This window comes from Babesia microti, chromosome II (genome assembly GCF_000691945.2).
Source record: "Babesia microti strain RI chromosome II, complete genome".
NCBI classification, from domain to species: domain Eukaryota; phylum Apicomplexa; class Aconoidasida; order Piroplasmida; family Babesiidae; genus Babesia; species Babesia microti.
In genome coordinates, this window is record NC_027206.1 from 1,456,106 (window position 1) to 1,481,918 (window position 25,813).

The 25,813-nt window shown below is 36.0% G+C and overlaps 13 protein-coding genes across 13 annotated transcripts; 7 read left to right on the forward strand and 6 right to left on the reverse strand.

Annotated features, from left to right (window-relative positions):
- Positions 1-417: 417 nt before the first annotated feature.
- Positions 418-1,818, forward strand: BMR1_02g04170 (hypothetical protein; the record flags this gene model as incomplete). The annotated part of the gene is made up of 1 exon (XM_012793135.1): positions 418-1,818. One exon carries the CDS (start codon positions 418-420, stop codon positions 1,816-1,818), a length of 1,401 nt encoding a protein of 466 aa, XP_012648589.1.
- BMR1_02g04175 (phosphoenolpyruvate carboxykinase (ATP)) lies at positions 2,132-5,091 on the reverse strand (the record flags this gene model as incomplete). Its single annotated transcript, XM_012793136.1, has 9 exons — positions 2,132-2,359; positions 2,381-2,542; positions 2,944-3,138; positions 3,161-3,326; positions 3,585-3,727; positions 3,748-3,968; positions 4,280-4,627; positions 4,837-4,957; positions 4,981-5,091. 9 exons carry the CDS (start codon positions 5,089-5,091, stop codon positions 2,132-2,134), a joined length of 1,695 nt encoding a protein of 564 aa, XP_012648590.1.
- A 301-nt stretch (positions 5,092-5,392) lies between these two features.
- BMR1_02g04180 (Myosin-A) lies at positions 5,393-8,987 on the reverse strand (the record flags this gene model as incomplete). The annotated part of the gene is made up of 5 exons (XM_021481763.1): positions 5,393-6,253; positions 7,054-8,244; positions 8,409-8,693; positions 8,718-8,819; positions 8,961-8,987. 5 exons carry the CDS (start codon positions 8,985-8,987, stop codon positions 5,393-5,395), a joined length of 2,466 nt encoding a protein of 821 aa, XP_021338366.1.
- On the forward strand, positions 9,339-11,576 carry BMR1_02g04181 (nuclear fusion protein, putative (GEX1); the record flags this gene model as incomplete). The annotated part of the gene is made up of 8 exons (XM_021481764.1): positions 9,339-9,927; positions 9,948-10,003; positions 10,025-10,137; positions 10,477-10,568; positions 10,591-10,701; positions 10,722-10,864; positions 10,886-10,932; positions 11,276-11,576. The coding sequence occupies 8 exons, from the start codon at positions 9,339-9,341 to the stop codon at positions 11,574-11,576; spliced, it is 1,452 nt and encodes a 483-aa protein (XP_021338367.1).
- A 215-nt stretch (positions 11,577-11,791) lies between these two features.
- BMR1_02g04182 (hypothetical protein) lies at positions 11,792-12,082 on the forward strand (the record flags this gene model as incomplete). The annotated part of the gene is made up of 1 exon (XM_021481765.1): positions 11,792-12,082. The coding sequence occupies one exon, from the start codon at positions 11,792-11,794 to the stop codon at positions 12,080-12,082; it is 291 nt and encodes a 96-aa protein (XP_021338368.1).
- BMR1_02g04190 (Protein angel homolog 2) lies at positions 12,566-14,196 on the reverse strand (the record flags this gene model as incomplete). Its single annotated transcript, XM_021481766.1, has 2 exons — positions 12,566-12,622; positions 12,706-14,196. The coding sequence occupies 2 exons, from the start codon at positions 14,194-14,196 to the stop codon at positions 12,566-12,568; spliced, it is 1,548 nt and encodes a 515-aa protein (XP_021338369.1).
- On the forward strand, positions 15,054-16,637 carry BMR1_02g04195 (cleavage stimulation factor subunit 2; the record flags this gene model as incomplete). Its single annotated transcript, XM_012793140.1, has 2 exons — positions 15,054-15,285; positions 15,571-16,637. The coding sequence occupies 2 exons, from the start codon at positions 15,054-15,056 to the stop codon at positions 16,635-16,637; spliced, it is 1,299 nt and encodes a 432-aa protein (XP_012648594.1).
- Positions 17,588-20,078, reverse strand: BMR1_02g04200 (exosome complex exonuclease DIS3/RRP44; the record flags this gene model as incomplete). The annotated part of the gene is made up of 3 exons (XM_012793141.2): positions 17,588-18,322; positions 18,437-18,767; positions 19,219-20,078. The coding sequence occupies 3 exons, from the start codon at positions 20,076-20,078 to the stop codon at positions 17,588-17,590; spliced, it is 1,926 nt and encodes a 641-aa protein (XP_012648595.2).
- BMR1_02g04201 (high mobility group protein B4, putative (HMGB4)) lies at positions 20,904-21,186 on the forward strand (the record flags this gene model as incomplete). The annotated part of the gene is made up of 2 exons (XM_021481767.1): positions 20,904-20,999; positions 21,088-21,186. 2 exons carry the CDS (start codon positions 20,904-20,906, stop codon positions 21,184-21,186), a joined length of 195 nt encoding a protein of 64 aa, XP_021338370.1.
- Positions 21,187-21,313: 127 nt separating this feature from the next.
- BMR1_02g04202 (hypothetical protein) lies at positions 21,314-21,748 on the forward strand (the record flags this gene model as incomplete). Its single annotated transcript, XM_021481768.1, has 3 exons — positions 21,314-21,361; positions 21,382-21,469; positions 21,552-21,748. 3 exons carry the CDS (start codon positions 21,314-21,316, stop codon positions 21,746-21,748), a joined length of 333 nt encoding a protein of 110 aa, XP_021338371.1.
- A 99-nt stretch (positions 21,749-21,847) lies between these two features.
- BMR1_02g04210 (small subunit ribosomal protein S13e) lies at positions 21,848-22,659 on the forward strand (the record flags this gene model as incomplete). The annotated part of the gene is made up of 2 exons (XM_012793143.1): positions 21,848-22,082; positions 22,439-22,659. 2 exons carry the CDS (start codon positions 21,848-21,850, stop codon positions 22,657-22,659), a joined length of 456 nt encoding a protein of 151 aa, XP_012648597.1.
- On the reverse strand, positions 23,064-24,380 carry BMR1_02g04215 (Developmentally-regulated G-protein 2; the record flags this gene model as incomplete). The annotated part of the gene is made up of 7 exons (XM_012793144.1): positions 23,064-23,230; positions 23,253-23,407; positions 23,428-23,681; positions 23,734-23,957; positions 24,037-24,164; positions 24,185-24,288; positions 24,309-24,380. The coding sequence occupies 7 exons, from the start codon at positions 24,378-24,380 to the stop codon at positions 23,064-23,066; spliced, it is 1,104 nt and encodes a 367-aa protein (XP_012648598.1).
- Positions 24,596-25,812, reverse strand: BMR1_02g04220 (Riboflavin kinase; the record flags this gene model as incomplete). Its single annotated transcript, XM_012793145.1, has 2 exons — positions 24,596-25,079; positions 25,169-25,812. The coding sequence occupies 2 exons, from the start codon at positions 25,810-25,812 to the stop codon at positions 24,596-24,598; spliced, it is 1,128 nt and encodes a 375-aa protein (XP_012648599.1).
- Between the last annotated feature and the right edge of the window lies 1 nt (position 25,813).

The following is a 25,813-nucleotide window of genomic DNA, read 5'->3' on the forward strand; positions in this document are numbered from 1 at the left end:
GTATTTTTAAACAACAATATGTTTAAATAGAAATTTTTACTATTAAAGCATAACAATTGATATGTTGATTCGTTATTAGATAAGTTGTAAAAAAATTGTAATTGTTCCACGTTACCTGAAAAATGTAACATGCAAACTCTATAAATAACAAATTGACACAATATCATATTGTATAATACACTTGATTCTCATTCTCGTTAAAAAATAGGAAATGAAAACTATACTTGATCAGATAGATATCGTGTAGGGTAGATGATCTATGGCACTAGTATTTAAGTCACATGTGATCTTATAATTTCGTGCGTAAAAATATAAGAATTGTTATTTAGAGTAGCCTATTATCGCATATATCATATTTTATGATGTTATTATCACTCTTACATATCTCAAATTGATTATACAAGTAATCCAGAGGATATGGGTGATAATGGCCTACTTTCAGACGCGATCAGATTGTTAGTGGATAGATTCCCATCTCTCCCACCTTCTGATTCTTGGAAGTACCTGGATCCGCAATTAGCAGCCACAATTCATCTGCGTTATTTGGATGCATATACCCAGAATCAGCAATTACTACTTCACCTATGTGACAAACAACGGGAAAAGGCGGGGACATTTACGAATTCAACAACGGCCCAGATGAATGGGTCCATAGGACTTGACAGTCAAAACAATCTGATCTCACATAGAAATTACTCTGATACTTGTAATGTTGGTGACATAGTCCCCTATAACAACCACCAGGAAATAGTACCCTATAGCCAAATTAACAACCAATACTCCGACAACATCGACCACAATGACAGCGTATCGACTATAGTGCCATTTTCTCTACAAAACAACTTCAACCAGCCCACTTTGTCCATCCCAATGAATAATGACATCCCGATTAACACTATACATTCGGCCTCGCCTAATGGTGGGAAATCTCCCAAAAGCGGTATCCAAGGTATTACATTCAACAGGTACAAAAACTCTTGGTGCGTATCATCGGTAGACGCGGATGGGTTGAGACGACGAAAATTTTTTAATATCAGAAAGTATGGGTTTGACGGGGCTAGGTCTCTAGCGCTAGATTATTTATTGGAATATCAGCGAAGAAATTTCTCAAGCCAATCTTCTTTACAGGCGGAAGTTGTATTTGATAGGAAAGAGAGGAACTTGGTCCAAGATATTCTATCTAAGCATGACTCATATGTTTATAATTCCGATTCATATGAGACTGGGAAAGTAAATATAGCGGAAATTTACAATTATTCTGAGAAGTTTAGACAAAAATTTTCGGATATATGTGGCCTCATATTTATTCCAGGTATACTAATATTAACTACTGTTACATATGATAATGCTGGAAAACGGATCATCAATAAATTTCCCATCCAAAACTCTTCATTTGAAGATGCAAGTCAATTGGCCATTGCTAATCTTCAAAATGCCTATAAAAGATCGAAAATTTGTGGAATTTTACCTTTTCATGCTGACAAATGCTTTATTTATGCCACGTGCTATGACTTGAATATTGATATCACCAAATCGTTTTCTCTGAAAGAGGGTTTTGTGGCTGCACATAAAAAAGCTATTGCATTTAGAAAGGGGGTTGTGAAGAATATGAAGAAGACATCAGATGAAACAAATGTTTCTGGTATTATTAAATTTCCAGGCGTCTATTACGATTCATATTCCAAGTGTTGGGTCAGCAGCTGCAGTTACTCTGGGATAAGAAAGGAGGTTAAATTTTATACTAAGAAACACGGTGAAATTTGTGCTAGGGAGCTGGCTATAAGACATAGAATGAAGTGGATGAAGAATAAACTATAGTGAAGGGCACTCAATCTTTTTAAGGTTGATGAAGTTTCATTCGCGATATCCAAACAACATATTCGATCGGATCGGAAACCAAAGCAAAAGTATTTTTTGCTTGTTTTGTATATAATATATTAATGTTAATGGCATGGATGTTTATAATCAATAACAAAATTACTATGAAATTTCTCGGAACATATATTTGACGCATTTATTTATAGCATGCAATCAGTGCAGCGCCAAGTGATGCTACAGTTAAACGGCTGTTTGGACTAACTGATTTTTGCATAACAACTATGTAATTGTCAGAGTTATTTCAATGATGGAATTAGTTACAATTTGGGGCGCCTTTAATAATAGCGTCCACGTCCACCGTAACAAATGAAGGTAGTTCTACGGGTTCCAGAAATTGCTTAAAGTTTTCGGTGAAGGCATTCGCCAACAATTTTACTTTATTGGCATATGCTTGTTTGTCATCCCATAGCAGCGATGGGTTCAGTATTTGTTCGGGTACGCCTGGTATATGTGAGAGTAATCTGAAATTGAATACGTCCATCTAAGTGATATTATTTTCTACCTTATCGTTACTAAGTTTTAACGTCTTATTTTGAATTGCTTGTATTATTTTGCGCGTGTATTCGAGTTTTATACGATGGCCATTATCACTACCGTACTCGCCGCCGATCCAGCCAGTGTTAACAAGCCATATCTTGGAGCCGTGCCTTTTGAGTTTCTCATCCTAGAATTACTAGGTTGTAATAATAAATGAGAATGGAAAAGTCCTTTATATTTAACTTTTAAACCATATATGTAACTGGTACAGTGGCACTAGGAAAAACAATCCATGGATGTGTTGTGTCAAGAGTTTGATTCTAACAAAATATGAATGTATTATATTATGTATATCAATCATAGTTATAGGAATCAATATAAACCGGATAATACGGGCTTATATTACTAGTTTTAGGGTATAGTTGGGCACTTTTCATATGTATATTAGTGTGCCTTTCTTTATATATATAAAAACTGTTTAGAATCTAAGATTCCAAACAATTTTAACGATATTGCATTAACTGTCATATTAGTCCCATACTGATTGTTGTTAAATATATGAATTTCTGTCGTTCTTTAATAACATACCAGCAATGAAGCATATACAAAGGGGTGTAAAGCCAAAAATGGACCCCCGTAACAAGCAGAAAAGGTGGCAGTGGGCTCCAATATACCCATTTCTGTCCCAACCATCTTGCTGGTATATCCACTGATAAAATGGTACATGGCCTGCGAATTGTCCAGCAATGCAATAGGTGGGAATACTCCAAATGCATCGCAAGTCTAAATGATTTGTGGTATTTACCAAAAAAATTATATTGGAAGGGTGAGTGTCTATGTAAGCAGGTATTCTAGCGTTTGGAATGTGGTTTAGTGGGTATGCACAACGAGTATTTTCGGTTATCGAACAGTCTTTATAATCGACAATATTCTCATTGTCAATTATCACGTTTTCCAACAAGGCTCCGAATCTGAATTATAACTATAAAAACGAGTGTAATGAAAAATATTGAATAAATAAATAAATGTTATAATATGAGTAGTTGAAGTAAAATTTTAATATAGTAACACCAAAAAACAATAACTATTGCATTGTGATTCAATCCTGAGATAGTATTGTTATACATTGGCTCTTATAAACCAATAGACTGTAATTTTATCAACAATGAGTGTAAAAACTCCTATAACATATCATATAATTTCATTCGCAAATATTGACGAATTGTTACCTTATTGCTCTAAAGATTTCTGGTTCTGATTCGTCCGTCAAATCCTTACATTTGGCATAACACCCCCCCTCAACGTTAAAAATACCATCTTCCGTCCACACATGCTCATCATCTCCAATTAGGAATCTGTCGGGATCCGCAGACTAGATAAATTGTCACTTGCCAATGTCGTCTTCCCAGTACCACTTAACCCAAAAAAAAGCGTGACTTCCCCATCCGATCCAACGTTACAGGATGAGTGCAGGGGCAGATTTTTTAATGGTGGCATTTTGTACATTATAAGAGTAAGTATTCCCTTTTTCATTTCTCCTGCATACTCAGACCCTAGTATAACCATTTCACCGCGGCCATAGTGCATGCATATGGACGTGCTGCTGGTGACATCTGTATTAACATATATGATAAAACAAACGGAAAATAACAAGTGGTTTTTTGTCAGCTGTATAACAATATATATTGTAATTTTTTCAAACTTTTCAATTAAGTTAATCAGTGCAATATGCTAGCAATACCCCAAGGTATCATAGTTTACTTGCTTAGTTACACATTTAAATAAACATACAAAGCTTTGAAATTGATTTTTTCTCAGGTGGGGTTGAAAAAAAAAATCACTAATTAAGATAGTGTCAATACTGAAAGAAAAATAATTTCCCCAGTACTAGTACTTCATTAGCGATTATTTTATGATCACTTACCCTTTGTATATCTGTTTGAAGGAAAAGCTCCCGCGTTATAAATCACAAAATCGGGTGTAAAGGTCTCTCCATCTGTCGCTTTATGTGGAATCAACATGTTGTGCATGAATAAAGCATGGTAGGCCCTTGATGCTATGATACGTATCTTTATTTGGTATTTTGGATCCCATCCGGCATATGCATCGGTGATATAAATCCTTTCCTGCAGATTTAAATAGTCAATAGCCCTCTCCCTATTTACAAGGTAGGAATGTTCGCACATGGGTATGTTTATATTCCCCCACCAAATGGGTAGATCCGGTTCGTTTACCGTACGTTTGTCAGCCGGGGATCTTCCAGTTTTATTACCTTTATTAACAAACCATCATAATAAAAACTAATTTGAAATTTTCAATTCCAGCAAAATGTATTACAATTACTCATAACACAACAGTGGCCATACTAACCAAATTAATCAAAGGTGCTAGTTCAATGTCGGGTATTTACATTATGTATATTTATTAGAATGAAAGTTCAACTATGGATACGCTCATTATTTCGCCTTTATGGATTCGTACCTGATTTACAGCAGAGAGCTCCAGTGCTAGTAATATCGGTAAATTTCTCGTAAAGCAGCGCATTTTTATACAATATTGCTGGAGGTGCATTGTGGTAAATTTTAGGCACATGTAACCCATACTACATTCACTAGTTAGAATTACCTTAGATACTGTATCGTCAAACAACTTGATATACTGATCTTGAGACAGAGCAACATAGGTATCATCGGTCATCCTACTCCTTTTGTGGATGAAAGGCTTTAAATGCTCCATTTTGACCTGTTTTGTTAATTTTTGACAAAAGGTCCAGGTGCTAGTGTGTGTAACCCCCCATGCAACGTTACCGTTGCCACCCTGTCACTGCCACGCCAGTTAATGGGTCACTGCCACGCCAGTTAATGGGTTAGCCTTAATTCTGTGTATATGAGAGAAAAAACATTTTATCGCAATATATAATCATAAACACAACCAATTTCACAAGTTTCTTATGAATCTATTATTTGACTAGCTACAATCAAATGTTACATACAAATAACAAGATAGTTGTCTCGCCAAAAATACTGAATGTGGCATGTTATGCATAAATAGCCTTGCGTAAATACGCTTGGAATTTGGCCAAATTGGGCAAATGCTTGTCCAACTTCTTCTTTAACGCCATCTTCTCACAATTTGATTCTACAAGCTTCATCAATGGATTCCATGCGGCGAGTTTCCCACGCTGCAATTTGGTCAGCTCCTTATTCACTTGAGATGTCATGAATACCATAGTCTTGCCGATGGCATAGCCTTCATTGCCCACATTTTCCTTTAGCATCTCCAGTATTCTGGTTATATCATCGCAATCATCTTGGCCTACTAAGAAGGAGTATTGATCTATCACGTCCTTGAATGGCCTCCTATAGGAATACCCTAATTGTCTGAGTCCAAGTATTTCTATAACAGAAAGAGCATGTATTTGAATCAGAACCTTCGTAGAAATCCATTCCAAGGGTTTTTTGGTCTCATTTGGTTTTATGCACCTGACAAAATGAGGATCTGTGCTGTTGATTAGGTCCATAAGGGACTGCAATTGGACTAGGAATTGAGAACCAATTAGGGACCCCTTGGCAATTTTCCCATGCTCTGTCTTTTTTACTGTTGCAAATAGTTCCTTTACAATTGCATTCTCGCTCTGCTGAACGCATGTAGTCATTTCGGCCCTAAGCACATCCTTATTTTTGAGCAAGAAGTTTGTCGCATTGTAACTAATGGAACCCACTGAGTGTACAATAGCAAAGTTGATGTTGGAACCCACCTTAACGAACTCAAATTTGTCGTTGTCTTTGAAATTTGATTGGCAATTTGATACAAATTTCTCGTCTGATCCAGAAGGTGCTAGGCATTGGTCTTCTAGAATAGATAGTATACATTTGCCCTTGCACAATAGCTCCACAACCTATGTTAATGTTAGCAGGGGAAAAAATTTTTTAATGATGCGGGCAAATTGAATGATTGGGTTAAATAAATGTGCCTAATTTGGGGTTTACTTGACAAAAATTCTCAACAATTATCAATAGCCTAATGACGTTGTACTCAGTGGACAGATGTAGGCTATGTGTTTAATACATGTTAACATTAACAAATAATAAAGATCACAGGTCCCAGAAGCTCCAATAGTCCCATATAAAATTGTTTATACAATTTCAGTATTTTCCCCCATATATATAACTGTAATAGTACATTTCTGGACTTTACATCAATTATATAGTTGATCTGAAACTGATTATCATGCCAATAGCTGTTGAGCGTGAACGTTCATTCTTCATGGTACAAAAATACCATGTAATGAACTTTTAGCACTTTGATTACATTTTTGTTGGAACAAATACTCCAACTGTATGTGCCATATGTTGTAGTGGCCTTGGCGCAGTTTGAAAGATGTAAGTTATTGTTATTATTCCTTTCTTTGAAAAAGCTTATATTAGATGTGAAATAGCACAAGAAAATATATGCGCAATGAGCAATGTAAATACTAATATCTATGGGTCAATGATTACCAGGATAATAATCGAGGTTATGTTAATTATGGAATAAAGGAGAAACATTGGGCTTGTGAATTATGGGCCAAGATTTAGGTATTACAGTATTGGATTATAGGCTAGGTAATTATTGGGAATCATGCCATGGCACTAGCAAAAACTCATTCCTTAGGTATTGCTCGCTCATTCGTTAACATAATACGATCGTGGAACTTACCTTATAATTAGTTGTATATTCGATAACAGGAGCTGGGATGCCCTCTGAGACATATAACTCCGCTTCTCGTTTGAAAACAATGTTAACAAAATTGCTCTGCAACATCTCATTTGTCAAGTTGATAAATAATTGTTCCAGAGAATTATTTTTGAAGACCTCAAAGCCGAATATGTCAAGCATACCAATGAACTTATCAAATCCCCCCTCTGGTTCTATAATCTTGTTTAAATTGTTAATGATCCATTCGAATAACTTCTCGTATATGGCCTTGGACAGTGAAGCTGCCAAAACTTTAGCTTCCTCGCACTTCCATCTACCCTTGATTTCACTCCCACCTGCAAATGTAATCTTCTCCAACAATGCCTGCTCAACTTTAAATTTGTCCAAAAACATCAATTCGCATGCAGTGTCAAAATCTCTCTTTGAGGCACTAGATATTTCCGCAGCATCATCAAACCCGGGAAGATCAGCCTTAGTAAATTCGACATTTCCCATAAGTAACACTCCTGATACTATGGAAAAGATTGTTTCAATCTGCTGCTGCGACAATTTCATATCTTCAAGTGATTTCAAGACCAATTTATAATCCCCAACATCATCAATTCCATCTGCATCTATGCACTTTGGATTGATAAATTTGTAGTCTTTCACATCCAAGATGTGTAACTTTTTCTTCATATCTTCCGGTGCCCCTTTTATGAGCTGATAAAAAATGTGATATGACCTTTCATTTTCATCTTGTGTTAGTATTCTTGACTTTTCAAGTAAAAATGATAAAACTGAACCAAACCTAATACCACCATCACGGGACACCTGTAATTTTATGAATCTACCAAATCGGCTGGAGTTATTGTTACGTATCGTTTTTGCATTACCAAAGGCTTCTAACACTGGATTTGCAGCCATAATAGCATCCTGAATCGAATGATCGCCCTTAGAACCCACTGCAAAAAACCTCATCATTTGCTTTATAGCCTCAGTTTTACCAGCGCCCGATTCGCCAGATACTATAATCGTTTGATTCTGCTTGTATTCGTATAGATTGTCTAGTGCCCTACGGGAGGTGTAAAAGATATGCGGTTCTAATTGTCTTAAATCTTGGACATTTCGATACTTCTCAACCCATTCATCGGTAGTGTTACCCAAATTCTTGAAGGGATTGATTGCCAATACTAGTGGTTCGGCGGTTGTCTACATTAGTATTTATTACATAATTATGTAATTATGACAATATATTGTAGGATTTGCACAATTCTGTAATAATTGTGCAACAAAACGATGTAAAACGTGGTAAAATATTAAGATTAGACGATAAGTGTGCCGTCTAATTATTATAATGAGCGTAGTGTACTTACATAGATCTGGTCATTCATGTATCGATGCCTTAAAAAATCGAGAATACAAGGCACGTTGGTATGTGGCAGCATGCCAATATCACCATAAGTCATTGGATCAATTTGAGAATTCGTATTCCAAGCATTAGACAAAGGGACTTCAAAAGTCGAGTTATCGCCGGGAGGGTTGATTTGGGTACAAATAAGCACATGCTCACTTTTCACAGATACAACTGTACACAATGCAAACATAAGAGTGGGATCATTCTTAACCGCCGGTGCAATATCAGACCATATCTTATAACCCTAGAATTAACCATAAGAGATTACTGAATATGCATTTCCTGAGTTGTCTAGGAGGTTTACAACGGAAGTCTTCTTCTTCAAGTGAGATACCGCCTCCATTTCTTGCATCAGCGTCTTGCTTTTTTTCTGCATAAATATATCAATAATTGAATGGTATTTGACACGATATATATAATTTCAAATGTACATATATCACGCAATCATTCACTAGTGTATTTGATTTGGTGTGTTTTTTTATTTTGCATCAAATTGTGAAGGTGAGCTTACCAAAGGTACATGTGTAGGAGGATCCATGATGAATAAATTCTACCTGCACACTAGATAACCTAGCACCACACCAACCCTCTTGTCACTAAATCACAAATTTTGTATAATAATTATTATTATTCTTGAATCCTTGAACAATTACACACCTTCCCAATTATTTAAGCAACACTATATGATAATTTGAGTAGCCACTTCATTGCATACATATTGAATGAGTAGGGGCTTTATTAATTTAATATATTAGCTAAATTCAGTGGTGAAAACCACTGAATTTTAATTTACATAGTATAGTTGTAGTGGATCTAATTATCCTAGCCATTAACCCACAGCCAACTATAGATCCACTGGTCGATGTACTAGTAATTGGGCAATTGTGTTATGAATATTTTCACAGTATATATTATACTATTAACTGTGATAAATGTTATAGCCACCAAAGCTAGCTACCGTGAGTTTCCAGAATCCGCTAAACAGCAATTGGAACGGGGTCGAGCAGCATATGTCGAAATTATCGCCAATGCCACTAGTGCCAGCACTATCCCTGAATCTACCGGCCTGGCAAATATCGCCAGCAAAGATGTCAATTTGATATCTGTTAAGCATATTTCGGAAGGAGATTGTTGGAATTTTGTGCTGGAAGAGGTGGAATCGTTGGATTTGGAAAAGTGTGAAGGTGAGGGAGATTCATCGCGATCACTAATAGCTCTCGCTAGAACAAGGTGCTTCTTTTTCAAATCCCAACGCCCATTCCCTACAATTAAAGATGGATGCATACTAAATCCTAGAAATATCCCAGCAGAAATGTTAAAAACACAATTCCCTAACTTTGAAACTAACCCATGTATCAATGATTACAAAAGTCATGATTGCGAGAGGCTCAAATTTGAAATAGTCAAAAAATGTACTTCATCAAAAATCCTATCCGATTCTGCCTTTCAAATCTTTCACGCAGATGTAAATCACATAGGTAGGCATTCATATATCTAGATGACATTTGTTTCTACCTACAATCCACTGCTTGGAGGCAACGAACGGAATATAATGTGAATTAACCGTTTATATAGATAAATAAATTGGGAGAATCAGCTGGAACAATCATTGAATCTCACAGCTTGATACAAAGCTATTTGGACAATATGAAAATGAATCAGGAGGAGCAAATTGTACAGGCACAATGGTAGGTACTATTAAATAAACGACAGTGAACAAAGTAAAGGTGCATGAATCTTACCATACATTCAAAACCGCGCATGATTCATTTATAATTTCACGAAAAATTATCGTTTTTCGCCATTTGCCTGTCAATTGTTGCAAACGAATTGCTTTTGTTGTGATTTTATTGTTATTATCAATGTCTGATAGGGAAATTACTGACATTTTTCGTATATGAATTTTGCATTTGTTTTGTTTAAATTTTGGCAATTTTAAAATTTTACAATCTCGTTTACATACATATGAATTGTGTAAAAATTCAACTTGAAACTAATATCCATTTTGTATATTATTTCTGATTTAGGATGAGCGAATGGCTCTCACAAGTAAAGGGGGAATTATCGGATATGTTTAACATATTAATTTCCATTAAAGGATATCACAGCAAAATTCTGGGTGATACTATTATTTAATTTAGATGCAGTATCTGCATTTAGGACCACGGTAATTTATTCAATAATTTTGGCCGTTATATTGTTTCTGACTCTTAATGTCTCAACTAAGTCTTTGAGATCATTATTGATTACGTGTAAGTTAATAGTTATTTAGATGTTATAGGAGCTTGGCTAGTAGAATTGTCGCTGAAAAAGCTGTTTAGCACACAGTTTAGCGTTTGGATCGAAATGAGTTACTTGAGTAATTATATTACGACTGCCGCTTTACACTCGAGAATGTCCCAGTTGGTTCGATTGGTGTGTTACATAGTTATTTAGACATTAGGCATTTCTTGTTCCAGAATTTGGCTCAAGAGTTTAATCACGTAAGTATACCTGACTTAAATATTAATAAATGAGATGCAGTGAATTAAACGGTTTCTTACAATTTAAATGTTTTTAATGGGCATGAGTGGCACGGTAAAATTAATGTATATATTGTCATTTGATTGGTTTGATTTGGATCAACTGCTTGCATAAGCATACGCGATAGCCCTTATATTTAAGGCAAATATGTACTAGAATCGTTGTAAAATCTCGGGAGCCAGGCCAAATCACCGGCAATTCGAACAAACAACATTTTCATTGTGCAAATGGCTAATGGCAAAATCCGTATACAAATTAACTATGATTGTTATATATTTAAAATTTCATACTAGTCTCACTTAGTTACAAGTCGCCAGAGGAAATAGTAAGGTGCGAAATGAAGGATCTGAAGAAGCTGTTAAGTAATAGCCAACGATGGGTTGTAAAATCAGTGAAACACGAAGACGTATATACACTGGAGGACGTGGTTGCCACTTACAACTCAGATGCCTCAAGCGAAGGTACATTCGACAGCTATGGTTCATCAACAGATACATATGAATCGCAGAGTCTGGGATCAGATTCAATCAATCTGGTAAATGAACATCTGTCAGAGCTCAGACACAGTAGGAGGCAGGGTAGGTGTAATTACAGTTACACTTAAAGTTGTCGGTGAACGAGACATTGTTACTTAAGGCAAATTTTTGTAAATTTTAGTAAATTTTTGTAAAATTCGAACGTGCAACAAATACACATATAACACACTGATCACCCTATAGACAAATACTAAGAACTATAGCATGCCCTATATGAATATATGAAAATCATTCCACGTATTCAATTGGGTTAATAAGTGACTATTACAAAAGAATCTGTAAAATGCTGTTGGATACTGCGGAAAGTATCCGCAGTGTACTCTGCAAGGTGTCAAAAATTCTAAATTTGTGTAAATCATCAGTGATAAACAAGGAATCATTGCGGGATGATTGTGATGACATTATTAAACAAATCTGCGACATTCACAGCAGGCTAATGCACTCTGTAAGTGAGGTGGATACGGATATATTTCCCAAGACGATCCCCTACACCAACCTATTACACCTGCAGGCGACGAACAAAATCGCGCTTAATGAGTCGGAGCAACAGTTGGATGAAATTTTACAATCTTAAAACATAAATTACAATATCCGACTACCAATCATTCAATCTTTATTTGATTGACGAGGAATGCGACTTTAATTATGTATACTATTTACTAACAATCGGCAATGCTATACTCTCCGTGAGATATTGTACATAACAAAGCCTATAGTTCGCTTGCGGGAATTAACTCATTTGATTTGTGATAACACAAATCAAATTAATCAATAATAATTTATGGGTATTCGATAATAAATATTAGATAAATTGCTAATCGGTGTAACATAACAATCCTGTGGCATTTGAATTCTAACATATGAATCCAGGAAAATAGCGATTTAGAATGGTTAAAAAATAATCCATGATAGAATGCCTATCATAAATTACAGTGAATATACCATTGTGTGATATCAGTAATGAGAGCTAATTAAATAAATAAATTCAATAATTGCCAGAAAAAAGAATTTGATGCACAAATAACACCCATAAACAAAGTAATCAAGCTCCGTTGATTCAGTCCTTCTTGGTAAATTCAGATACTAGGCTGAAATGATCGGAAGCGGGCCAACCCTGAATTAATTGTGTTAAAATTTGATTAGATACAAAATATAACAATTACATATTAATTTCATGGAAATACTACTGTTACACACCTTGTTTGGCATATTACCGTGAGACGTAACTTCTCCATAGGATGGCATATTGAAAATGGCCTTGACTTGAACGAATTTTGGCGTGTACCAAATGTAATCGACACAACCCCTTTGCCAGCCGTGGAAGGCAGTGAATGCAGGCTCTTGGTAAGTTCTTAGGTATGGGTCAAAAGAACTGTAAGCACTACGCAACTTAATGGGGCAATAAAGTAAAGTTGGATGACGAGATTCAAAAAGGCCAAAGTTCTTCACATCGCTAGTCTCAGTTGTATATTTCCCCTCACTGGAAACAGTGTCTGGAGTTAAGTCGCCAAATGACTTCATCAACTTCAACTTCAAATACTCAGGTACTTGTTTAAACAAGTGTATTGAGGCGCAATATTGTAATGCATTGTATAATGATCCATTATCACAATTGTTATGGTCATCATCAACAGTTGAATATCTTGGACAATCAGAAACTGTACAAAACTTATTTATATGTTCCTCCTTATTAAATTCCATTTGTTTGATAGTGTTTGATGGTTTTAAAATGTCATCTCTGTAATTTGTATGTACTGTGGCCCCTGAATGATGGTGTCCATGCGAATTCACATTGTAAGAGTGTTCAAACATCAAGTGTTGACCAGAAAGGTGATCCACCCGTGCCTTATATAAGTCTATATATCCCTTATCTAGGAATTTGTACAACAATGATTGTGGTGTGAAATTAAAGTCGCCACAAATAAATGTGGAAGGGGTAAAATCCTGCCCATGACTAGTAAAATAATTGCGACACTTCTCCTCCATCTGTATTACATGTGTTAGTAAGTTTATTAGTTGGAATAATTTGATATCACCCCGCTTGCGGTTGAACAGCAGGTGGGTATTACATACGGTAAGGTTATTAAATCCTCCAATTGAAGGCAACTTATTGGATTTACTGACATCATCATTTGACTCTGATAATTCCATTTGCTCAAAATCTACATCCCTTTTGACGACTAGTGACAGTATAATTGCCACTTGTGATCTACTTGGAGATGGGTAGTCAAAACTATCAACGAACAGAATGTCGAAAATATCAGAGTCATAGAGGATGGCCACGCCATCTTTACGGTCATTCTTCTGCTTATAAATGCCTTCGTATCCTAGATCCTTAAATTTATGAGAAAAGAATTCAGAATAATCATTAGAATCAATCTCTTGGAGACAAACTATATGGGCTTTCGCCCTTTTAATCACATTTAAAATGGCAATCTTTCTGGCATCCCAATCCATAACATCCTTGTCATTTTCCTCGTACTTAAAATCCACCAGACTGTGGGCTAGCGAGTTAAAAGTCATAATTCGCAAATTGGATGATATATGGCTGGCTTTGGAAGTATCTAATGGGGAGGAAGCCTCTGAGGCATCAGAAGAAAATGGTAGTCTCTCCTCAGAAAGGCTGGAATCCTGATTCACTTCTGATACCCAAAAGCGGTACATTTCGGTGTCCTTCATATTGCCCATCTTCTTGTCTAGCCTAACTAATTTTCCAAGGCTATCTATTATCGGTGGAATTCCTGATTGGATTATCCTCAATCTTCCTGATTTTGGTAGTAAATATTCGGTCTTAAGCACCAAATTATAATACGAATCGGCAATATTTCTGGTAATTCTCCCCCTGAAATTTAAATGGCCCAAACATTTCCAGTTGCTATAGGTACTAAAGCCGCTGGTGGTAATTAGTCTACTGTTGTGATCAAGTGATCGTTTAGTGTTGTTGTGACAAGTGTAAAAGGCGTTTTTTTGAGTTTTCAAAATGGTGTGGTAAGTTATGTTTGGGGAGGGGCAACTCCAATGGTTTAATTTCCCATTTTTAAAGCAAGTTAGTATGTAAAGTTGACACCTTTGGCGCGCGAGAAATTGAAATTTTAGAGCAGTACCGATTGGATCAAGATACCCTGTCTCTAGTGAGGGATAGTGATGAATTTTGGAAGTTTTTGTCTAGCATGTTTCAGTTCAATTTTCACGCTACGCCACTGCGGCTAATAGTCAAGTAATGCTAACTATTCTGATCGATCCAACATTTACGCCCCACGTCACCCCCTTCCACTAGTTGTCCCATCACTCGACCTTACCACTACTAAATCCATACAATTTCTAGTGAATAGGGGATTTTTTGCATACAATATACCAATAATTTTATATAATCCATCACTCATCCAACTATAACCCTTGAATTATATTTTTGACACTTTATTTGTGCCAGGTGTTCAAATTGTTTTCCGTCTAATTATTACGCTTTTATTGCGTAAATAGAAGTACATCGCCTATTAGAATCCAATTACAATTATCTGCGTTTGAATAATTGCAAGGTCTTTTCCATGGGCGAAGAATCCAGCTCAGAGGTGGACAATGAATCGTTGGCCACCAGCACTCCGGCTTGTACGCCAGCCCCCCCGCTAAGCATTAAGTTGTTCGTCTCAAGAGTTCCAAAGAGCTATACAGATACAGATCTAATCCCTCATTTTGTCCCCTTTGGCAAAGTCGAGGAGGTCACTATTATTAAGGATAAAACGACCAACGCTCATAAATTGTGTGCGTTTGTTAAGATGGGTAAGTCATGCCTACACAATATTTGCTAATTAAACAGCGGAAATTATTTTATGTCGCTCAAAACATGTATTGCAGTATATTTTAAATAATTATGCTATATATATGTGAGAAATATTGCGATGTTGCGTGAAAGTTTTGTATATATTTGTCAAAACACACGCATTGATTGTGCTATTTTGGTCATTTTCTTTCCAGCTTATGTTTATATATAAATGGCATACTAATTAATACCTTTTTTGTACACACCCCTGCTCAAGTGTCCAAATTACATTACCTTTAACATAGGTTCAATTGCGGACGCAGACTCTGCTGTACGTGCTTTGCATAACATAAAAGTTTTGGATGCCTCTTTAGGCGCACTTCAAGTTAAATATGCAGTGGGAGAGGTGGCTAGATTGGGATTGTCAAATGCAAACAGCGAACCCGGGGTGGATCAGGTCAAACTCTTTATAGGATCGGTGCCTAAAACGATTACGGAGGAGCAAATTAAGAAGGTTTTTGGTGAATATGGGCAAGTGGAAGAGGTTTTCATAATGAAAGACTTATCGACTGGGTTAAGTAAGGGGTGTGCCTTTGTGAAAATGTCGTATAAGGAGCAGGGATTGTATGCTATTAAGATGGCGGATGGTAAACTAACTATCGACAATTCCAAACCCTTAGAAGTGAGATTTGCTGAGGCAAAGGGGAAGCAGCAAAATGCCATACCTGGAGTTCCTATACCTAATATTGGTGTCGGCGCCATGGCTCGGCCATTTCAACCTGGTGTACCTAGACAAATAGGAGTATGGCGAGAATATATATCGCCTGATGGTCGCCCATACTACTTCAGTGAACAGACGGGACTAACTCAATGGGAAGTGCCTCCTGAATTTCAAATGGGGCCCATTAGTACTGTGAATGCAATGGGAATGCACATGATGCCACCTTCTACACCATTTGACCAAACGGTAATGCATATGAACAATATAACCAATGCATTATACAACAAACAGCCCAATGCTACCCCTTGTGGTTCCAATGGCGTTGGTCAATTTGGCCCCCCTGGTGCCAACCTTTTCATATTCCACATCCCCTATGATTGGTACTATGCCGATCTTGTCAAAACTTTCAGTCAATTTGGCACGATTGTAAGTGCGCGTATAGCCACTGACAAGGGCACTGGTCGCAACAGAGGGTTTGCATTTGTCTCTTATTCAACAGTGGAAAGTGCAGTAAAGGCTATCACCTGCATGAATGGGTTCATCATTGCCAATAAGAAACTCAAGGTTACGGTTAAGAAGGGTGAGGAACAGTATATATCACACTTGCTGCCAAGTGTGACTGCCAATGTGACTCCCTATGCCCAAATGTAACCCATACTCTTACTACCATAGGAGATTTTATCAGTCAGAAGATTTCATGCAATTCTACGTGCCTGCTGTGTGTTTATAAATATATTAAACTTGAATATGCATGTCAAGTGTGTTGGTGAATCATGCATAAGATATTGATAATTGCAGAGATGTGTGTATTCAAGCTGTTAAATGGCGTACAATTTCAAAGTTCACGTTGGTTTCACATTAATATATGCACATACAATTACACAACATATTCTCGGTTGCAATAATCAAGTTATCAGAGTTGAATTCCAAGTGAAGTTATTAATGCACAATTAATTTATCGTTTGTTGAAAAAAGTTGACTGACAGTTCTCAATTTGAATGAACGAGTAACATTCACAATGAATGTTTCTATATCGCATTCTGATATTAATTGAATTGATAACTATTATGTGGTTGAATGGTGTAATTCATTGTAACTCAATAATTCAAATTACCATCTGAATAATTGCATAATGTATACCCATTAGTTTAGTTTCACTTTCAATTCTTGTTGCCTAATTGATCGATCTTACATGTGCCACTGATGCCAAGTAACCGGCTGTCAATGTTGTTAATTTGGAAGCATATTCTGTGTGTTACATATAATGCCCAACATATATATTTATATAGTGCCGTATCTCTGCTTCAATGGTATACCGTTTATTCATAAATGCTTCTAACCTTGTAGATATACATCCTGGATTATCCCTATGTTTCTATTTAATGTAACATTTTAGGAAATTCAAAGGTTTTAATAGAATTTTTGGATCCTTTAGCTGCACCAATGGGTGGTAATACGGGATGAAATTGCCCTCGGTATAGCTTTAGCAGTAAAACATAAAATTCTGTGATGAAACTCTGGTAGCCATTGGAAAAAACAAAAGGAAATAATGGTCTTTTTATATTATTCGCCATGCGGTTATTTTGCACAATAAATAGTGCTCAAACAGTAGCAATCACTGAAAACCTCGAAAATCTATCATGTGATTCCAGCTTTACGTCTATCTGGTCGAATAACTTATATGGCCTCGTCTTATTTGCACTTGATGCAAATACTTGTATTCCGAATTCTGGGCACATTACGGTGATTCCGCTGTTACGTAGTGCTGTAACTATGCCTTTGGTAACTTTAGGGCCTGATTTCTTAAACAAATAGTACGAAAATAATTCAATTGAAGCACGCGAAGAACGTTTGGAAGCGAAACACTTATCATTCATGTGGTCACAAGATTCTGTCAACTTTCTATTCCACCCTTCTGGTATTGTGGAGATTTCAAGAGCTGCCTCCAGTAGCCTATGAACTAAAATATCTGCGTATCGCCTAATGGGCGAGGTAAAATGAGTATATACATCCACGCATAGCCCATAATGATGCCACTCGAGCCTTGGTACATCCTTAGAATTGGAATACACAGCCTGTGACATGCATCTAGTGCTCAAAATGCGCAAAATCCTTTCTATATGCGGGTGTTTTCGTGATATGTTCTGTAAAGATTCATTTAGCTCCTTTGAGTTATTGTATCTGAGTTGGCCAAATCCGCAAGACTTCAATGTGTTGTTTAGCTCTTCCAGTTTGTCCAATTGTGGAAGAGGATGTCGCCGTATTATGGTACAGGGGAAGGTATTAGTTAGTTTCTTTGCCACGCTAGTATTCGCCAGTAACATGAATTCTTCTACCTACGTTACGCATTGTAATCAGTATAATATAACGTTGGCGCCAACAAGTGCCAGCATCACATTATTATGCTTGAAAATCGTGGAAATGTTCATTACAATTGGTTTGAGACATACCATCTGATTCGTAGGATAAAGCTTATACGGTCTCAATCCCCTAATCTGTGATGATTCATCATAATCAAATGATACTTCGGCCGATGCCAATTCCAAAGCTCCCTTTTCAATCCTCTTTTGCCTAAGTTTAGCGGAAATTTCTAGTAGACCCGTTAAAGATTCCTTAACTTCACTGGAAACGGATATATGGCCTTGGATGATCTGATGAGCTTGTTCGTAAGTGAGTGATGCACTGCTACATATGATTGACTTTGTGAATTTGGTGTCCAAAATATTACCCTCTAAATCCATGGTCCAAATTACGCTAAATGCGTACCTGTGCACATTAGATCTATATAAGTGTTATCATAATGATCTTTAGTTATGAAAAAGCCCTTAGCGCATGTAATGAATAATAACGTGGTATATAGAAATTTAGAATTATAGTACGAACCAATTCACTTTTGAACAACTTAAAACGTCCTAAAAGTGAATATATAACAATACATATATAAAATTTGAGTGTTACGGCCTTTAAAAAAAATAGTATATTTTTTAGAAAAAATTATGAAAACGATTTTTAAAAAAATCTAATCATGGTGTAATCCGTAATATATGTATATCTGATAATATATAATCAATTAACACATATATATAATAACGCACTTAATATATCATTAAAAATATAAATTGCAATGTTAAGCAGCTATTTTAAATAATTAAATAAATGACATGTAAATGAGTCCAAATATTTGTAATATAGTTAATTTGGTAGATAAATGAAAAATTCTAGTGCAACATACCTTAGAGAACATATATTACTAGTTAATAACTCAGGCAACATTTCATGTCTCCTGTCAACTAGATATACGGTGTTGCAACGCTTTGACGCCTCCATATCCAGGGCACTGCCATCTTTGACAAAGTGAGATACATCTGCTATATGTACTCCAATTCTTAGATTATTTTCGATCTTTTTGTAACTAAGGGCATCATCTATATCTGTACAACCAGGAGGGTCAACTGATACAGTGGTATCAGTCCATTCAATTCTACCAGATTGTGGCTCAGCAATCCAACTAGATAAAGGAAGTTCTTTATGTGCAGAATCGGAAAATTCGTCAACTGTAATTGAATTTTCAATGAGAATAGCCCAAGTCTCAACGTCTACATGGCCAATATCACCCAATATTCTGACCCAGTAACCATTCGGTCTCTTTGAGTCGGCTGGCCAATCTGCAATTTTGACTGTAATTCGCTTCCCCTCCAGTTCTTTGGACATTCTCGTCTTTATGTTTATGAAGGGGATTCTAGAGTCAATGGGCATAAAGATCCTGCTGTTGGTCGATGATGATAACTGCAGGGGCTGTAATGACCCAGCAATTTCTCTGAAATTCCGAGATATAATGCCAACTACGCGGCCCAACAATTCATCATTAGAGCCACAACAATAGTTAACTATTTCACCATCTTCTCCTCCCCCGTCTAGGCCAATTATATCATCATCTATATCACTTTCAGCTTCAGTTGTAGAAGAATCTTTTATCTCCACAATCGCCACTTTATCCCCATTTATAGCACGATTCAAATTGTTCAATCCCCGTATAATGAAACGTCCTTTGGCACATTGAACACAACCAATTATATAACTACCCCTAATCATCCTTAAAGTTCCACTAAGAATGGATCCCTCTTCCAATCCATGTTTAATACAATCCGCTGACAAATGAGGCTGGAAATAATTCAAATCTTCATCGAGCACAAGATAGTCCAGTTTATCCTGGTACCACGACGTTTCAGTGCTTATGGGTATGTCTTTATAGCAATCTGAGGCTAATTTGTATATAGAATATTTGCTATTGACGTCGCCAACCAATGGTAAAACTTCTACATTTTTACCGTGCCCATTGTACCATTTCAGTAATTGCTCTGAAACAACCAGTTCATCGGTATCTGTATCATTCAGTGGTTGACCATTGAATGATATAAATGAATTTGATAACAAATAGAATGAAGGGTCATCGTTGATCAAATCACGCACTGTACTGTAAATTTTCAAATTGATTCTTCGAAGTGTCTTCAGTATGGAATCTAGAACTACTATACCAAAAGCTTTGCTAACCCATTGAGTCAAGGCATCCAAGTGATGAATAAATATATCACCGCTAGGTAATAGTACTCGAGTGCTAGACAGAGTTTTTATTGGCTTATTAGCTTTTTCATCGCATGTCGAGCAACTACTTAAGCCGCAGTGTATATCATTTCGGTAGTATATGTAACGACATGCGCGTTTAATTGAATTTCTGCGGTTAATTTTCCATTCGAAAGTAGTCTTAGAGGTTTCTACCACCTCATTTAAGGGAATATATCTCGGGCAATCCACTTTGCAATTATTTGCGCGTAAAATTTTGAATTTAAAAAAATTTTGCCGATAGTTAGTTTGCTTGTTATACACTATGATACAATAGTGTCACCCAGTGGGTTTAGTATGGATAGCAATGTAGGGGCCATTGGATATCGACTTTTTTGCAACGAACAAATCCCAGCTATTAAACAGAGAATCGAACTAGAAACTGGTAGAAAGGTAATTAAATGCATAAAAACGTAACTTACATAATACAGTTACAATCCTGAAGATGGAAGATTGCTACACATTGTACATTGTGACATAGGCTAAAGTATCTGACTTGCAGAAAGAGTTATCAACATTATGGAAAAATCTAACAGAACAAGAAAGACAGGTAATCGACCACTTTTATATATATTTGTAAAGATAAAGCACAAACTTCAACGCTTCCAAAAAGCATAAACAGCACTACACATGTTACAAAAATATCAGCGTGTATATCACCCTTCCAAAACTATCGTATTAAAAGCATTTTATCTCTCGATCCAAAAATGCCAAAATTCACCTCATCTTCAATAACCCTAATTAATGATGCAATGGTGCACACTGATTAACTCAGGCGTCATTCCTAGAACAGCTAGCGCATCTAACCGACAGGTACATGGTTCAAAGGGGGGAAAAGTATCCTATTAGACCGCAACACATAGGTGAGCGGGACTTGTATATTTATCTTTGAACACATATGGGCAATTTTTACAATTTGTATCAAACTAAAAATAATTAATCCAGTGGGTGGGATAAACCAGGGCGATGACTCAGTATCTTTCCTAAAAGAATCGATCGAATACATAAATAAGAATCAAGATAATGGCAACCATAGGAATTCAGTTAAGAAGGCCAGGAACAGTGAAATATTGCCATATGAAGTTACAGATGATGCGGAGAAACGTAAAATAACTAAGTATTTTAAACTAAAAATGTTGTAATTTAATGTGCCAATATCTAGACTCTAGCTCACACGTAGATACCGTAGTAAACTTGTTGGTTGTGGGGCCCATATTAAGTATTGGCGTTGCATCATTAAGATGGGTCGCATGTACTCTAAAGGAAAGGGTATATCCTCTTCATCCATTCCATACCGGAGAAAGATGCCAGTATGGCTGAAGGCGAAACCTTCGGAGGTGGAGGATCAGATTGTAAAATTAGCCAAAAAGGGCCAGACACCCTCCCAAATTGGCGTTATCCTTCGCGATTCTATGGGTATCCCCCAAGTAAAACCCATCACCTCTAATAAAATTCTCAGAATCCTCAAGGCACATGGTAAGTACTCATATTATCAAATATTTTCTGATGTACAATATGTTACATAACATATCCCACTGTTGCACAGATTCATTTATATATCATTTACTATTATCTCATCTTTAATAAATAATATTGCTATTTCAGTCCATCCTATATTCTTCTGTCTAATCATTTTTTCAAGTTATATATTATGTATAATCTATTACTGACCTAATTAGAGCTTATTTCCATAGTACTATATAATACCCTAACCTACACTCGTATATTATACCATAGTGTTTATGTATAATGATACTATTTATATAGTATTGATGATTGTGTGATTGCCATTAAACATTATGTTAGCACATTTAATAACAATATTTACTTAGGATTAGCCCCTGAAATACCAGAAGACCTATACTTTTTGATCAAAAAGGCTGTATCCATCCGCAAACACTTGAGCAGAAATTTGAACGACAAAGATTCAAAGTTCAGATTGATTCTTGTAGAGTCCAGGATACACAGATTAACAAGATATTTCAAAAAGAAGAGACAATTGCCTGCTACTTGGAAATACCAATCTTCCACTGCAAGCTCACTCATTGCCTGAATTATATTTTACATCCAATGCGTAAGCTTTGGGTAGTGACTATTGTTTCTAATTCTACAAATAACCGTCTGCCAATTATTTATTCCACCTACAAGCGTGATCATTTATCACAATCTATTTGGCACAGTAGATACCCGTTAATATGTAAATATCTCTATTAGCGATATATAAACAAATTATTATCGATCTGAAAATTATATTAAACATAATAACCCCTCCCCTCTTGAATCGCACATGTTTGGATATTTTTAGTATTTTTTATGGAAATTAACAAATCAAAAATTGGCGGTAACAACAGTTTATTAAGCCCTCCATTACATTGGATTCACTTCATTAAAATCATAACCCGAATGACAGTACAATTAAGAACTCAATAGATTCCTAAACCCAAAACTGCTGTAAAGCTACCGCTTTTTCACAATCTGTACCACATCTTCATCTTCCAAAACGTGGTTCAAGCCTACGCACTGTGGAATGTGCTTCACGCTGCTGCCCCAGACGAACGCGAATTTAAATTCCTTCAATAATTCTTTATGTATCAAAGTAATTGCATCTATAACTTTATTGCCACCTAAATACACACTTGTTATTACATCTTTGCGGAGAAAGGATGATTGGTTCGTCAAATTTTGGCCTATCCCCCTTCTTCTTAGTGAATATGCGTAGCAATTTTAATCTGTGCCAAATGAGCTGTTTCATAAGGTTCATGTTCCACCCTAATTCACAGCTAACTGGTATTCCATAAGGTCTACGTCCGTTAAATGTTACCTCTTTCCAATCTCATTAAGAGCATCCAGAGTCAACATGTCTACTTTGTTGTATAAATAGATACATGGGACATATTTGCGATTCCCTTCAATTACATCGATTAAGTCGTCTATTGTCGCACGTTCACGGAAGATGATTTCGGCGTGAAATATCCTATATTCGTGCAAAATGGAATGTATCGTTTTATATTCGATATCGTTAGGGACTAGTGAGTTTACGTTTATTCCTCCAGCCGTTTTAATCCGAAATGAGATCTAAATTACACGGTCTTTGTTAATAAATGTAATAATATGTAATCTTTATTACCTGAGGGGGTTGTCTATTTAACCTAATACCAATACCCTCCAATTCCCTTTCAAGTTTAAACTTTTGCGCATCATACTTTGTGGCATCAAGGATCATAAGTATCAGATCGCAGGACTTAGCCACAGCTATTACTTGTCTGCCCCTTCCTCTTCCTTGAGCTGCTCCTTCAATTATACCAGGCAGATCTAATAATTGAATTTTTGCCATGTTGTATTCGAGTATTCCTTCATTAAATGTTGATTATATAGTGTAAAATAGGCATTCATTGGTGAATATCTATTTTAAATATGATAATTGTGTTACCAGAGACGCAAGTAAGTGTTGTAAATTCATAATTTCCAGTATCAGATATTGTCGATGTTACTTGATTTAGTAGCGTAGATTTCCCAACAGAAGGGAACCCAATTAGGCAGATTCTAGCATCACCAGTTCTGCATTAATTGAGTTTTACCTTGATATTTCAAAACCATCGCCCCCACCTTTGTTAGTTTTAGGTGCCTGTTCTAGCATGGTTCTATACTTTGCCAATTTAGCCTTAAGAATCCCAAGGTGATGCTGAATGTTCAAGTGCTTACTTCTGTAGCCTTGTTTTTCTGTGTCCTGGAGATTTCAGCCTCTATTTCATTGATCTTGTCAACGATGCCCATTGTGCCAGTGTGTTCACCCCTTACTTTTAAGCATGTATCAATAACTCCACTGGGTAATTAACTTAGATATTGTTATAAAGGTTAGAAAAAGCATACAGAGGAAATAGGTATGTGAAAATATGTGCTTATATTACTATAGTTTGAGAAAATCAAATAAGTCCAAAAAAATATGTGCGTGATTAGATACTAATTATTTATAATAGGCTCCTCTTTATCTATTCACTAGTTAAAAACCCCCAATTACAATCTATGAGATTTCCCAGATTACAATCGTTCCTTATGGTTTCTATAAGGAGTTCCAACGAAGTAAACGATGTTTCGCTCCTTATATATCCTCTCAACTCCAATTTAACGCTGTATCCCACCAAGACTGTGTCAAATGTATGATGAATGTACGATTCAATAGATCTAACTGGGTCACTAAAGTGTATATTATATCCTATGGATGTGCTAGCGAAGTAGCTCTGTTTACCAATATATGGAAATTGTACGTAACCAAAATAAACTCCAGGAATGCAGAGTGAATAATCGTCAGTAGAATCTATGTTAGCAGTTGGGATTCCTAATAAGTTGGAACCGCGGTTTTTACCCTTAACAATTTTCCCTGTGATAACTAACGGATTGGGGAATAATATAAAAGAATCCGAAATCGATTCCTGTATAGCTTCAAGTGACGGTAAGGGGGTTATGGTAGTTGTTCTGTATTAGAGTTTTTTATACAGTTTAATTAATCAAACAATTTGTTCAAAACAAATTGTTTGATTCAATACATAATTTAAGCTTCTAACCCTGATATCTGAAACTTATCCTTCAAATTTACAATCACAGTGTCGTTGCAAGCAAAACCAATTATATCCTTAATATTTGCAGATGAATATTGAGTTTCTATGTCTACTAGAAATATTGTACCAACGCCTTCAATTTCTGAACTCAGCCCCTCTAGATCATCTACAAATATAACAATTTCCTGATAAGACAAAAGATGTACTAATATCCTCAATATTATTGATTTAGAAATTATAATAAGTTTGTCTTTTGTAACGGATACTAAGTCAAATAATCTCTTAATATACAAGTCAGGTGTGCTAACAGATAGTATTTTTGTTATGCCTAATAGAAGTTTATTAGTTACTCTACTTTTTGAGTGTACCTTAAATAGATGGTGAAATTCCTGTTCTTTGTTAAATAAAATGCCCCCTTTTACAGTATATAGTGTGCTATTAGCGTAAATATTGGCAAAATTTTCCAAATTGGTTGATATTTTAATATTTTCCACAAATTTTAACAAAGAAGCCGAATTTATACTATCGGTATGAATAGTGATATTAGTGTCAAGCCAATTTAATGTCTTCAGTATATTAATAGGGGCATGACCAACATCTAAAAAATGAGTCTCGCCACATATAACCCAGCAATTGCGCCTAATGATCATG